This window comes from Ursus americanus, chromosome 4 (assembly GCF_024610735.1).
Source record: "Ursus americanus isolate L20-20 chromosome 4, mUrsAme1.1.p, whole genome shotgun sequence".
Classification (NCBI taxonomy): domain Eukaryota; kingdom Metazoa; phylum Chordata; class Mammalia; order Carnivora; family Ursidae; genus Ursus; species Ursus americanus.
Window position 1 is genome coordinate 56,277,620 of NC_142130.1, and position 16,284 is coordinate 56,293,903.

The 16,284-nt window shown below is 36.4% G+C and overlaps 1 protein-coding gene across 2 annotated transcripts; it reads right to left on the minus strand.

Moving 5' to 3' along the window:
- Nucleotides 1-8,069: 8,069 nt before the first annotated feature.
- On the minus strand, nucleotides 8,070-11,589 carry LOC123784327 (olfactory receptor 5AC1). Of its 2 annotated transcripts, XM_087861302.1 has the most exons (2): nucleotides 11,565-11,589; nucleotides 8,070-8,983 (listed from the first exon to the last, which is right to left on the minus strand). In XM_087861302.1, the coding sequence occupies exons 1-2, from the start codon at nucleotides 11,587-11,589 to the stop codon at nucleotides 8,070-8,072; spliced, it is 939 nt and encodes a 312-aa protein (XP_087717428.1). The 2 variants fall into 2 exon arrangements, with proteins under 2 accessions (XP_087717428.1, XP_045641613.1); XM_045785657.2 differs by lacking the exon at nucleotides 11,565-11,589 and having other exon boundaries at nucleotides 8,070-8,993.
- Nucleotides 11,590-16,284: the final 4,695 nt, after the last annotated feature.

A 16,284-nucleotide genomic window follows, 5' to 3' on the forward strand; every position in this document is an offset into this window, starting at 1 on the left:
GAAAATTAATGCATTCCTACATTTTCTCCCTAAAAATACCCATACAGGACAACATGATTATAATATAGAATCACATGATACCAACTCAAATTAAACATCCTTAAATATATATAAGATATATAAGAAAATGAATTCAAATAAAAAAATCTAAAACTAACAACAGATAGGGACCAATATTCAGATCTGAAATAAGTTGACCAGATTCAGAAAAGAACTAAAGAAAAAAATATTCTTAGATATAGACTTACCTCTAAGGTGCCAAGAAAAATAGATTTTTTTTTGAAAACATATTGTAAAAAATTGAATGTGGTAGCCAGTTTCCAAAGATGATCTACATGTCCTAGTATTCACACTCTTGTGTAGTCCGACCTACATGGAATCTGGGCTGGCCCAATGACTCTCTTTAAACAATAGAATGTGGCAAAAGTGATGCTGTGCCAATTCAAGCCTAAGAAGTTGCTTTCACTTTTGGGTTCTGAGTGAAAGGACTCTCACATGGAGATTGAGAGGCCTAAATACTCCAATATGTCAGCCGAGCCCAGTGTTCTAGCTATCTTCAACAATGGACCAGATTTATGAATGAGCCATGTTGGAAAATCCAGAACGATTATGCCTACAGATTACTACAGATCAGCTGACATTACGTGGAGCAAAATAACAGCCCATTCGAGCCTGGCCAATCCACGGAATTGTGAGAGATAATAATTAGATTGTCGGTAGGTCACCAAATTTGGTCATTTTTTTACACATAAATAAATAAGAGAAACATTGAGAAAACTTATGAAAAAAAGCAAAGGAAAAAACAAAACTAAAAAGAGGTAAAAATTATCGGAGAAAAAATTATTGATATAGCTGATACGCAAATAAAATCCAACATGTATATAATGAGTGCCTGAAGAAAAAAAATAAATCAATTGAATGTGAAAATTATAATCTAAGAAAACTTCACAGAAATAAAAACATTTATATATTATTAATAAGTTCGTTACATACCTTGGAAAATTAAATAATCTATTTGAGGCATAGCATATTAAAATTATTAAATTTTAAAGTAAAGGAATAAATACCCTCTGGGTTTCCAGACAAAAGAAAGAAAATCAAGTTGGCATCAGACCTTTTTAATGACAACATATAAATCCAGACATATGCAGTGGAGCAGTATTTCTAGAAATTTGGGGAAAGAAATTTTTAATGATTTGTAATTATAACCTTATTTTTCTCTGTGTGTTTAATCTTGCCCTGTTTTCAGTCAGTTAAATGTCTTACTCTTGATCTTGATCTCAGGGTCCTGAGTTCAAGCCCCAAGTTGGGCCTCCATGCTGGGCATGGAGCCTACTTAAAAAAAAAAAAGTCAAAATGTATAAGAACCATGCATATATGGTCAATTAATTTTCTACAAAGGAACCAAGAATACACCAGGGAAAGGACAGTCTCTTCAAGAGTGTTGGAAAAACTGGACAGCCATGTGCAAAAGAATGAAACAAGACCACTATATTTATGTATTTATACACAAAACTTAGCTCAACACAGAATAAGGATGTGAATGTAAGACCTGAAACCATGAAACTCCTAGAAGAAAATAGAGTGTAAACTCCTTGACATGAGTCTTAGCAATGACTTTTTGGAGTTGACTACAATAGCAAAGGCAACACACAAATGCAAAGATATTTACAAGCCATATATCTGATAAGGGATTAATATCTAAAATATATTAAAATCTCATACAACTTAATAGCAAAAAAACCCCGAAACAATCCCATTTGAAAGTAGGCAGAGAGCCTTAAAAGATAATTTTTAAAAAATTTTCCAAAGAAGACATACAAATGGCCAATACCTACATGAAGAGATGCTCAACATCACTAATCATCAGAGAAAAGCAAATCAAATCCACAATGTAATATCACCTCAGACCTGTTGGAATGGCTATTATCCAATAAACAAGTGTTGGTGAGGATGTGAAGAAAAAAAAACCCTTTGTGCATCATTGATATCTATGTAAATTGGGACAGCCACTATGGAAAACAGTATGGAGGTTCTTTTTTAAAAAATCACAAATAGAACTACCATATAATCCAGCAATTTCACTTCTGGGTATATGTCTGAAGGAAATGAAACTCTTATTTTAAAACAATAGTTTTACCCTCATGTCCACTGCAGCACTATTTCAATAGCCAAGACATGGAAACAACCTAAGTGTCCATCAACAGATAAATCACACACACACACACACACACACACACACACACACACACACACACACACACATATTGTTCAGCCATAAGAAAAAGCAGGAAAGTTTGCCATTTGTGATAACATGGATGGACCTTGAGGTCATTATGCTAAGATGAAGTAAGTGAAAGAAAAATAAATATCATATGATCCCACTTATATCTGGAATCTGAAAAAACAAACAAAAACAAAACAAATCTACATAGATACAGAGAATAGATTGGCAATCACCAGACGCAGAGGCTGAGGGATGGACAGAATGAGTGAAGTGGGTCAAAAGTATAAACTTCCAGTTATAAAATAAAGACGTTCTGGGACTGTGGTGTACAGTAAGTGACAATGGTTAACAATACCGTATTTATACTGTATGGTATTTTTGAAAGTTGCTAAGAGATTATAGCTTAAAAATTGTCATCACAAGAAAAAAACGTAAGTATATGTGGTGACGGATGTTCACTAAGCTTATTGTGGTAATCATTTCTCAATAAGTACGTATATCAAATCATTATGTTGTACATCTAAAACTAACACCATGTTGTATGTCAACTATAATTCAGTAAAAAAAAAATATAAGATACGTTTCAAATGAATTTTTTCGAAGTAGAGAAAACCTTCATTCCCTCATTCCTATCTTTATATCTCAGCAACCTGACAAAGGTATCCCCCACTTTACTAAGCCATCATCAATGACTATCCCTATACACACTCTTTCCATTTAATTAATGAGCTCTGTTGAATTGTCTCATTCTGGAGGACATTTCTCTGACATTGCTTATACACAGTAGTTGTCTCAAGTTTTAAAATTATCTGCTGTCTTTCTATTTCCACCAGAGCCTAATAACCAACTGCCTTTAGCTTTCAAAAGGGCTGTTCCTTGCTGTGCATCAAGTAATTTCTAATATCCCCAGTGGATGCCATTTGTGTGGTAGCATTGATGTTTGCCAGAGACTCCAATCTTCATGTAACTGAATAACAGATACCCCCAAAATCACTTGTGACTTAGGATGATGTGATTCCAGAAAGACTGTTTGGGTTCAGTTTAAGTCTCAAAGTTTTTTTTTTCTCCCAACTCCATTAAAATTCAGATTCCTTTGAGTAACTCAATACAGGGCTTAATAAAATGCTCAAGTGCAGTATATACACTCACCAACTTGGAAATAGCCCTCTTCTTATCTAGAGGTCCTGAAAAGACAGTAATTAATTCTGTACTATCTTTAAAATGTCTATTATGGTCCCAGTTCAAATTATCCTCCCAAATTTTATAGATTGGTCAAGGCCCTATATTTTAGCTGAATAGCTAAAACTGGTTACATTTTACATTTTGGATTAGTCATGTGTCGCCACAATTCGTAGTTCCTAGGTGTCTTCCTCTTCTCAGAGATAAATTATGATAGAATATATTTTCATTGTAATGAGCTAGCATCCTCTTTATAAGGACTGAATCTGTATCTTATCTAACCAAGTTGCGTGGCTACACTGGAGTGATTAACCTATTTCAAACACGTATCGAAGGCTTTGTCAAATGAAAGAAAATTGTTTGATTTTCAAAATTCTTCTGAAACTTGAATAAAAACATAAATCCTTGGCCAACTCTATAGTAGTGTACCAGTCACCCTTAGTTCTCTGGATTTCTTCTTAAATGGCTTTTACCATACCTAGTGCAGAGAAGCTTGTCAGTGGAACTATTTTATTTAGTCCTCAGTAGTCATAGTAGATCTTCATTAACTCTTTTTTCCTAGATACCAGACAGGGCCTTTATATAATTAGTCAATAAGGGATTAGTATCCCTGTTTCTAGCATCTCTTAAAACAGGAATGGATTATTGCCCTCCAAGGGTTTGGTATTGTTTAATATTCACTACAGAGGAGAGTTTCTGCAATTCTATATGTCCTATTTGTGTGTCGATTTAGAAATGGGTGGTGGCAGACTTGACCTGATTAGATATTTGCAGGCAATGACAAAAACCTCCAGTCTTAAAACATATCGAATCTGATAAAACATTCTGATAGAGGTGAAATTTCTACAGGCTATTCTTACACTCACATATTCCAATTTGTAATTTACTATAACTCTGGTACCTACTACCACAGCATCACATTGTCCTCTGAGTCTTATCTTGGGCTCTCCAATGTTGTCCTCTCTCTCTTGCCGATATCATCATGTTCATGTTATAGATTCTGGTAATCCCAGAAAACTCTATTCATCAAATCTTTGGATTTCCATGCTGATATTTTGCAACTAGAGCTCAATCTTCTTATTCTATTGCCTTAACAAATGGAGTATTCCCACACCTTGCTCACTCACTTTACCAAGTACGCTTTGACATATCCCAAACAACATATTCCTTACAACAAGTCTGTCTGGTTCTTTTTAGCAAGGCAAGTGCAGTTGCCCAAACTATCAGGTGTTTTCCACCTCCCAGCCCGTGATCACCATCAGATTTTATATAGCACCTTCACCAATTTATTTCTTTTTCATCCAACTTTCATGAGGCACCAAAATAATTCCATGCGACTATGCCATAATTAGTGATTCCTTTTCTTTTGAAAAGCACAGAACTTTTTTCTATCACTGAGATCCAGGAAGAGGAGATTGCTAACAAGTTTTCCATAGCTGTCTGCATATTTTTTTTCTCCTACAAGACTGTATAAGGGTACCAAGCATAATGAACTGTCCTTGTCATTGAATTTCTCAAAGGTTGCATGGAGGCATTCTTCATTAGGAGTGATATTATTGTTATCCATATACAACCAAAGTACCTGCAGTTAGAACATTTCTACTACAATTTCTGCAAGAATCTTTTATGTACCATTAAGTGAAAAAATTGGGCAGGTACCCTTTTCAATGTAAGCTTGTTGGATTTCTACCTTAACCATGGTAGTATCATTATTTGGAAAGAAAAATGTATACTAAACTCCATACTTGTCAGGCCATTTAATTCTCTCCATTCAGACTCGATGGATTCTCTACCATTGAAATACTATGCCCTTGATCATGTGGTCTGAGTGTCTGGACTAACTAAAACTCATAAGGTTGCTAGCGTTTATTTGTTGGGAAGATGTCCCAATTATTAACAATGTCCCCCATTTCCATGGTTACCTGGTCTTGTGCTCCATTCTCAAGGACAGTGAGTATGTTGGCTTCTACGGGAATATACTATCTGCCAAGCATAAAACCTCATGACTCATTTTCTATTTTATATATTTATCTCATCTCTTCTAAGTCAGTCTACTCCTTTGTGTTCTGATAGAATTTCCATTTTGTTAATGCTACTGACAACAAACAAGCAATGTTTCTAGCCATTTTCCCTCTTTGCCTTTGTTCATTTACCACCCATTTTGCTAAATCCTAGATGTCTGAAACCATATAACCTAAATTCCATTGATAAGATATATACTGTAATTTGCCTCAAAAAAACTTCCACTATCATGAATGAGGGATTAGTTTGAGCTATCACAGCACCAAAGTCTCAAAAGACCTTCCCTACCCCATCCTTCTTCACAAAGGCCGTTTAGGTAAATTTCAAATGTAGAATGACACCAAATTCACAAGATGAAATAGGCTTACCCAGTGTTTATTTACCAAAGTTTATTGTCAAGTTCACTTAGCTTTAAGCAAGAATACAGAACACGTAAAGCAGCAGCATGCATAGCAGCAACATGACGGAAGCTTCAGACACTCTGATAGTTTCCAAGGCCTCATTCACTGAATGCAAACTGTTCTATGTACAGATCACTCAGCACAGGGAAGGTGCAGGGTTGGGGTTTCTCAGCTTAAGTAACTGGCTTATAACCTAGCACCTAGAGGGATGTTTGCCTCACATCCAATTTTAGTGCAGCTGCATTCCATAAAAACAGGCTTTACAATAAACAATCTTGGTGTACTTGACACACTTGATACACAACATACTTAGGAACGTTTTGGATCAGCAATCAGTTCATACCAACCTCAGCAAGAATCTAATTTATCCCAAGTTAATGCATCTATTGAGTTGGCTTTGGAAGACTGTATAAATGTCAATTTCTTAGAGGGCCCTCGAGCTGGAATAAAATATTACAGTTCAACTCTTAACCCTTTATTTCCAAAGTAATATAATACCCAGGATATTACTGAAAATAATCCTGATAAAATCATATATTACTTGTGAAATTATGAAGCTAGTAAAAGAGTGTAAATATCATAGCATGTAATTGTTTTTGAAGATACTTCAAATAAAACATGTTCTACATACATTAAGAAATAAGTATACTTACATAAATTTAAAAAAGTACTTTTAAAAGACCAATAGTAATTATAGAAAAAGAGTTTAATCGAAAAGAAAATTAAAATGTTAAAGAAACAGATGTAGTGTATAGTGCTTGTAAAATGAGTCACAAATACTGTGAAATTGCTGAAAATCACCCTAAAAATATAGATGGTTTTTAAAGAGAATAAACTTAATCATGTGGAATATTTTTCAAGAGAGATTTTGTTACTGGGGACCAGTTGGAATTAATTTTAAGACCATACAAACAAGTTGACTTTTTCCAATAATGTTTATATGAGAGATAAATAAATTTAAGTGATAAGAGATATTTATCATATGTCTACATTTTTAGATAATACTTTTAGTATATTTGTTGGAACTATTGCAAGATCTAAAGTGTTTTAAAAATACTAGAACAACAGGCATATTTTCATTCTTCTACAACTTAAACTTAGTTCTCATTTTGTATAATTGTTTTTCCTAAGTGAATGTGTTCAACAAAGAAAAAAAAAACAGTGTTCAAGAAATATAATTGTTTTGCCAAAAGAAGAATTGAATCACCTTTGCCTATATAATTCTAAAGTAAATTAGAATGTGTATGTATGTGTATATAGGTATGTATACATGTACGTATGTGTGCATATGTATATATGCATATATGTATGTGTGTGTATAGATATAGATATAGATATATAGATATATCTTTTAAGTGATCACGTCCCTGAATTGGAAGTAAATTAGTGGGAGAGAACTCACTGACAGTTTTATACCCCGACATGCAAAGTCAGATTCTTGTCTTTGATCCAGCCTGCTCGCCTTTTCCCTAGTCAGCTCCTACTAAAACTGATAGGAATAGAAATGCAACCACAAGGCTGATCGAAATTGCTTTTTATTGCACTCAAATATTCCTAAGTTTATAAATTTTTAATATCATGCTGCATGAAGTATCCCTTATTTAAAAAAAACTGTGCATGGAATTACAACTATGAGCTGTGGTTAATTTTGATGTTTCATTCTTTAACTCATGCCAACTTTCATTTTCTTCCTAACATCCACAAATTTCTTTAGAAATTTTCATTTTTTCCTAACTTTATCACCAAACAGTACATTTCTTCTCAGGAACTATTCTGCCAAGAAGCAGAATTTTATTTTATTAGTCAACTGGAGTTACTGTGTATGGCAGAAAACAACAAAGCCTTATTAACTTGCAGGTCCAGAGAAGTGGGCTGGGCTCATTTATGACAACAAAATGACTAACCCTATATGCCAGCCTCTATTACAGCTCTTTCTCACTATAATTGTCTTGTTTCTACCTGGAATTTTGGAAAGCCCTAGAAAATAACTAATTTGCAAAAGCTAAATGCACAGATAAAAACAAAGCACAATGTTTCTAAATAAGCTAGTTCTATAGGTAATGTTCCCACTTTCACTTTCCAAGAAAGCATAATAGGAAGCTGGGATGCTTCACACAGAACTTATGAACTCTTCTGACCATTAGCCTTCTGGTGGAATGGCAGTCTTGGTTTTATAGGACGTGAGGCTTTTTTCAGCAGATGATTAAAAAGATACATTTTGAAAATTGTCTAGCAACTATTTATTTCTTCATTATTCTTCTCAAGGCACCTATAACTTCTTTGTTCCTCAGGCTGTAAATAAAAGGATTTAGCAGGGGAATTATTATTGTGTAAAATAAAGAATACATTTTGCCATGATCTTCAGTGTGACCAGACCCAGGACGCACATACATGAAGAAGAGAGTACCATAGAACAAGGAAACAGAGAGCAGGTGGGAGCTGCATGTGGAGAAGGCTTTGCTCCTGCCCTTTTCAGACTTCTTTTTCATGATGGCAAAGAGGATACAGATATAAGAAACCGCGATGGTCATAAAAGTAAAGACTTGTATAAAGGCTGAAAAGATTAAAACCAGAAGTGTATTAACTGTAGGATCAGTGCAAGAAATTTTGAAAAGTTGTAGAATTTCACAGTAGAAATAATGGATTTCATTGGACCTGCAGAAAGTTAATCTAAATAACAGACCCACATGGATTGCTGAATGTAGAAAACCAATAAAATATGAAACACCAATGAACTGAGTACAGAGGTTATTAGACATCATGACTGGATAAAGCAAAGGGTTGCATATGGCTACGTAGCGGTCATAAGCCATCACTACCAGGAGGAAACACTCTGTGGTGGCACTGGACCCAAAAATGTAAAATTGAGCCATACAGTCAAAAAGTGATATCACATGATTCTTGGATAAAAAATGTGTAAGCATCCTGGGAGTTACAGAGGATGAGGTACAAGCATCTGCAAAGGCCAAACTGCCGAGGGATAAGTACATGGGGGTGTGAAGGTGGGGGTCCTTCCAGATGAGAGCAACCAGACCAAGGTTGCCCACCATGGTGGTGAGGTAGATGACCAAGAACACCAGGAACAGGGGGACCTGCAGCCCTGGACGATCTGTAAGGCCAGTGAGAACAAACTCAGCCACAAGTGTCTTATTTTCTTCTGCCATATCTGACCTGGCCGGACAACAAAACAAAAGAAAAAGTGTTGAAACAGTCACAAAAGAATCATAAAAAGAGTATATTTTTTGTGTAACTGATGTATTTCTAAAAGGTGCTTCGCATGGAATTGGCAATTTTTAAATTTTTACCTTTATATGTCTACTTTAATATACATTCAAAATTTTCCATAATAAGAAGTTTTAAAATGATAATTCACCTAAAGTAACAAGTAAATTTAATACAAATCCTTCTCAATCCAACAGAGGTTTTAAGAACTATATATGCTCATCTTAAAATTTATATGAAAGAAAAAATTTTCCCATCCTACCCAAGAAAAATGTATAGTAAGAACAGTCAAGAGTACCTTAATTTCTATTGAACTGTAACATAAAGATATAATAATGAAAACATTAAGATAGTGGAATAAGAATAGACAAGAGGGTCAATGCAATAATAGGCAGCCAGCTCAGAAATAGATTCCATGATATACAGAAATGTGGCATAAGACATATATGATGTTTCAATTCAGCAGGAAAAAGATGATGGATTCAATGGATTGTGCTGCCACTGTTGGTTGTCTGGATATAAATAAGGTTAGGCTCCTACCTCACAGCATAGATGTTTCCTAAGAAATTTAGGAGGCAACAATATAACATAGTGATTAGAGAAATTCTTATCCAAGAGAAGAAAGCCAGTACTAAGCATAGCTACTATGTAATTTTAATGACTAGCAAAAGAGTATCGAACAGAGTCAGAGGGCATATAATAATAGGTTGGGAAATACATTTTACTATGTATATGAATGATAGAGGTTTATGAATAATATAATATGTAAGATAAGAATAACTTTAAAGTAGATAGAAAAAGGCAAACAATCTAAAAGAAGAATGAATAAAGGATATGAACAAGCAAGTTTACAGATAAATGAATCAAAATGACCAACAAATAAAATGAAAAGATGCCTCACTTTCTCTGTGTCACACATATACACACATGTGCAAGTGCAGGCGTGCACACACACACATACAGGTGCTTCCTTTCTCACATATCAGATTAGTAGAAATTAAAATGAATACATACCGCTGACTGAGGTGAGAAAAGTGCTTCTTTTGTGTTACTTGTGGATATATGAACTGCACCAGCGTTTTTGAAAAAGCCATTTTATATGATACCATTTAAATTTTTAATAAATACATATACCCTTTGATTTACCATTTTGCCTTACATACACCCTAGAAATAAAAGCACAACTATACAAAGATAAATATACAAAGAATATCCAATGCATTATTTTTCAAGGTGGCAAAACCAGACACATCTACAGTGAGATGGTTAAATAAATCATGGTTATGTGCATTCATATTTTGTACCATAATTCACCAGTGACTTTAGCCCCGATTCTCGTGATTTCATGAAATTAAAGATTTGTATTGTACTCAGCCACAAACCTTAAACCAGAATTTCCGAGTCTGAAAAAATTACAAATAAGCTAGATTTGAGCTGCATATCTTATTTATCAATTAAGCAAACTTCACATAATGAAATGAACTCTGAATTTTTCTTACCACTATTATTGAATTTTTCTATTTTTCATTCTTCTATTAACCAAAGTTTATTATTTAAAAACTCCCCCCAAAATATGTTATCTACAGAGTAAAAATTCTAACTGAAAAATACATGTTCAGACAGACATTTACTTCTGTCTTTCTAGGTTTTGGTTGCTGGTTTAAAAAAGAAAAAACGCCTGCCCAGGATGTTAATTTCTTACTTAGATGTTTGTTATACAGACAAATTACCACATTATATTAATGAAAATTATGAAAATCTCTGCACTCTCACCTACTTCCTGTAAATCATGGGAAATTGGAAATGTTTTCTCGGAGTAACATATAAGATACAGAAATGAAGATACAGTATTATTTGTGCATTCGTTTTCCTTGGAAACTCCAAACTGGAGGGAGATAGCATTTCTTCCTTCTAACTGCAAATCTGTTCTTTAAAAAATTCTGAAATTCCCTTAGTGCTTCAAAAGGATTCCCAGGAGGGTGAAGTCAAAGCTGTTCTACTGGGCCTTGTGAGCTCATCATCAAATCATCTATACACAGCCAGTTTTAACAGTTAAAGCTGTACATTGCGTCCTCAGGGCTCACCATAGGGGCATGTTTATAAAATGTCACTGAATGGAGTTTAGAAGAAACTTGTTTTCCTTCCTCGTCTCTTTTCATGTTCCCACTACCCAAATACCTACTTGTCCACTTGGAAATCCCAAAGGTACATTAGAATTAACATGTCCAAATCAGAAATTAAGATCTTCCTCTATTCCAAACCTGGTATTCTTCCAGTGTTCCCTGTCTCAGGAAATAGGGCCTGCAAACAAGTATTTGTGCACACATAAATCAGGAACATATTCATGAAACTAACTTCTCCCTCAATTCCATTTTTTTGACTATTGCTTCCAGATTTTATGTACTAAAGATGTCTTAAATCTAATTATTTCTTTCTGTTTGTACAGTTAATCTTAAAATCCATAATGCATTCATCTCTTGCCTGGGCTTATTAAATAACTTCCTAACAAACACTATCTGCATCTGCTAACGCAATCATCCACTCCATTTTCCACACTGATTTTTATAAAATGTACACCATTTCACCATCATCCCATACACACTCTCCGCATTTGACATGGATAAATAACTTCTCCTTCCACAAACAGCAACAACTAAAATTGGTAAGCCTAAATATGCATGCCCCTGCACCGAGAAATATACAGTAGAAGAGGGTTTTTTTTGCATTTCATGTATATATTATTTACAGTAACACTAATTGAACTTAAGAATAATTACCAATATTTTAGTGGATCGACATAATAGTTTAGTTCTCCTTTATGGTAAGTATGAAGCACATGTTCTTAACTGAACAAGTGTTCATTCCATTTGATGATTCAGAGTCCCAAACTCTTTCCAACCTGTCACTCAAGCATTTCCCACACATAATTTCCTTCCGGGTTTGTGTTTTCATCTGGATCAAGCTAGAAGGGGAAAGTTCATGGGGAATTCCAAATGTGGAGTGCTCATGCCAGAAATATAAGTGGTATATATATCACTCTCAATTCTAAACTCAATCATATCACTATAGTCAACTGAAAAGGGCGGCTGTGCGTCTAGGATGAAAAGAAAATAGATTTGTGGTCACCTGACAGTTTCTTCTGATTCTACTACCGTTTCTGATTGTCATTTACCTGTTTTAGCCTCCTTCCCATGTAGACAACACTTTCAGCATCTTCCCAAGGGAGTCAAACCTAATTCCCATCTAGCCTGCAATCCAAGAAAAAGCTAGAATCTCTAGTTGGTACTCTGGTCTCTCCATCAAATCCAGCTATAGCTGTTCTTTGGGAACAAAGAACCCTTTTAGTATTTTACCAAATGTTATAATTACACATGGCAATATGCAAATTTTGTAAGATTTATCTGTCATCATGTGGAAAACACGAACTTTGCAAAGGTATCCAGAGTCTTTATCAACATAATATTATCAATATAAATGAACCAGCCTGCATTCTACAAAATGTCCCCAAAATAAATATTCCTTCTGTCCTCTTAACCATTACATTCTCTTCTTAGCAAACGTCAGTCCACTCAGAAGACTTACTCTTGGGCATGCCTGGGTGGCTCAGTCAGTTAAGCATCTGCCTTTAGCTCAGGTCATGATCCCAGGGTCTTGGGATCAAGCCCCACACCAGGCTCTCTGCTCAACGTGGAGCCTGCTTCTCCCTCTCCCTCTGTGCTCCCCCTGCTTGTGCTTTCTCCCTCTCTCTCTGTAAAATAAATAAATAAAATATTTAGAAATAAAAGAAAGACTTACTCTTTTTGAGGAATATCCACTGCAAGAAGACCTCTGTCCTTAATCTGATTTTCTGACTGTGTTACAGACTATCAGTATTTGGCTAAGTAAAACTGGATTTTGGGTGTTCAGAAGCTGCCTCCATCCCCAGTATTTAGCCTGTCTCTATTCCAGGGATCTCAGCTACACAGCCAGCAAGGCTACCCTTGTGTAGGCATAAATATAGGGTGGGTCTGAGATATCTGGAGTTTGGCGGTTGTTTCTGATAAGGTGTCAGAAAGTGTAGAATGTCACCCCAACCCCAATTTCTCTGTGAGTTCTCCTCTCCTACATGCACATCCCTACCCCCTAGTTGTAACCCCATCTCTGGTTACCTGTATGGATTGAGTGAAAACAGGTGCCAGATGAGCTGATTGTTGGAAGATTCATATGACTTCACTTGCTAATTTCACAGGATTTCCCACACTGGCTTTGGTTCTGCCTGACAAGCTTCAGGTTCTCTTTCAGACTTGTCTAGAGACTCTGGTCCTGCCCTCCCACATCTGGTCTTCACAAATATGTCCCAGGCTGCCTCTTTGAATGGAGCTAACACTGTTGGAATTGGGCTGTTCTCATGAACAAGTGACTCTCAAAAATTCAGTGTCCAAGAAGGGGATTTGATTGGTTGTGCCTTGTCTTGCTATGTCCCATTCTTTCTTGTCATGAGGTCATGTCCTCAGCCTGGAGATGACCTAGGTCTTTAATTCTAGTCAATGATTTGTTGAGCAATCCATGGAATAGGTATAGCAATATCCACTACATCCTACATGGCAGAAAAGAAATTAATTTAAATCTTTTTTGTCTTTGTGTCTGAGATGGTATGTGAAATATGGGGGTGGGGAGATAGCATGTGAGATGTTGGAAGTGGAAAGAAGGTCCCTAAGACCTTCTGTCTTACTAATATCCTCACACTCTAATGGACTGTTCATTTTTTCAGCTTTTGCAGCCAAAGTCAAGGCCTGTTGGAACTTGTGTTCTGGTCTCTTAAATGGAAGAGGGCTTGGCTGTCCTGAAAGGCTTTCTGCCTCTCCCAGATCTCTTTGGTGTGGTAACCCCTTAGGGACTCCATTTTACCCTCTATCTACATGCCGCAGCCCATCCCCTACAGTCACTTTTCTGGAGTGAGTCTCTCAGCCACTCTCAGACACTGTGGGAATTTCCAGGTGTTGGCCACACAATGCAGTAATGGGAAGCAGCCTCCAGAGCTAAACATCAAGGCTCTCCTGCCTGCACACTCTGCAGGACCAAGTTCATTTTGATGTAGCCAGATATGGAAGGAACACAGTCAGAAATAATTTTTTTCCGGTGCCTGAAATGGGAATCTAGGCAGAAGTTGTTTTCTTCTAAGGCTACCTATGATAGACAAAATAATGGCCATTGATGCCATGAACCTGAAAATATATTAGGTTGCATGGAAAAGGAGAATGAAGATTGTAGATAGAATTACAGTTGCTTATCAGCTGACCTTAAAATAGATTATCCTGGATCATCTAGAAAGGTCTAATGCAACACAAAGGTCCTTAAAGTGGAAGAGGGAGGCGGAAGAATCAGGGTCTAAGGAAACTGTGACTACAAAAGGCAGAGAAGCAACCTGGCTGGCTTCGAAGGTGCAAGAAAGGGCCCACAAGCCAAAGGATGAAGGCAACTTTTTGAAGTTGGAAAAGGGGAGGAAACAAAGTCTCGCCCAAAGCTTCTCACCCTGCTAACACTTTGACTCTAGTCCAATGAGATTCATGACAGACTTCTGCACTACAGAACAATACAATAAATGTGTATTTCTTAAAGCCACTGTTCAAGGGTGTTTGTTAACAGCAATAGAAAACACACTACCTCATCCTATCAATTTACCTTGCTGTCTTCCAAATCCCAGTCCTCCAGAGGGGGAAATTAAAACCTACACGTCTGATTCTTCCTCTCTGTCTCCCTCATAACCTCCTAGGGCCACAAGAGGTGCCCTTGTCCCCTTTTAGGACATGTCCTCCTTGTAACAGAGTAGCAAGTTTAAGACCCTCTAGTCACAGACAGAAAAAACAAACAAACAAACAAAAAACACCCAAGAAGATGTGAGTTCACCAAATTTGGTATATCTCTGGTGAAAGGAAGGAAATAAATAAATTTAGAAAGTCTCCTCTTAAAGAATCTCTAAAAAGTCAAGTACTAGCTTTTCCCAACTTTAATACCATGAAAACAACCATAAATGGGACATTTACTTATTTATTTTAAAGACTTTATTTATGTATTTTTCAGAGAGAGAGAGCACGCTTATGTGAGAGAGAGAGAGGGCAGGGGGAGCTGCTGGCAGAGGGAGAGAGAAAAGCAGACTCCCCGCTGAGCAAGAAATCCTATGTGGGACTTGATCCCAAGAGCCTGGGGTCACGACCTGAGCCAAAGCAGATGCTTAACTGACTGAGCCGCCCAGGTGTTCCTAAAATGGGATATTTAAATTACATGGTTTAATATTGGCCAAAAATTTATCGCCACGGACTGTGGAACTTCCTGTGGCTGTTTTTGCAGGGCAACTGTCAAGATGACATCCTGCCATATATCAGCCTGTGAGGACAATGGCATAGAGAATGTAACGATCTGCTACTGGATTGCACCCCACCTTAGTAGCAGTGCTGTTAGAAAAACCAGAGAAGATGAAGAACATCTATATATTGACAGATAGCAATTATACACAGCCAGTACCTAAAACAGTCTGTATGTCACATATGGGGGAAAAGAGAAAGTTCGCCACTGGCCTGGAGTGTAGAGAGGTGGTAACAGAAAGCTAACTGAGACTTGGCACCCAAGGAGAACAACATGGTTCGAATGAGCCCACACAGCAGAAGCAGGGCTCAGATGCAACGAGAGGAGCAGGGTCTGAGGAAACTGAGCCCCAAACACACAGTGCTGAAGCCAGTCAGCCCCGCCATGCGCTTTATTGTTCAATGACTCAACAAATGATGGGCCAGGGGTTAGAGGGATGTGTCATGTATGTGGGGATATCTTTTCATATTTTTCACTACAACAGTCACAAGTCCATATGGAATAGTCAGAAAGCCAGACAGAAAACATAGATAACTTATGTAAGGAAAAAAAATTGATTTAAGTTACATAGTTATGAGATGATCAAGCATACCTGAGATTCAGGTAGTTGTCAATTCCAGGGGGGAAAGGTATTCAACTGGTATATTTGTGCTGGAAACTAGGTGCCTGCTGAGCTTATTCAATAAATTAAAAAGCACAAATTTTTAAAGAGCTCAGAACCATTCATTATATTGCAGGAAAAGTAATTAAGTATTTAATTGCTAAAGTGTTGTATCAATGAATACAATGCAAATATATGTTAATTGACAAAATTACTTATTACCTATAAATTACCTATAAATCTCCTAGATTTATTTGTATTAAATGCCTCACGAGGAATATATGTTGTCA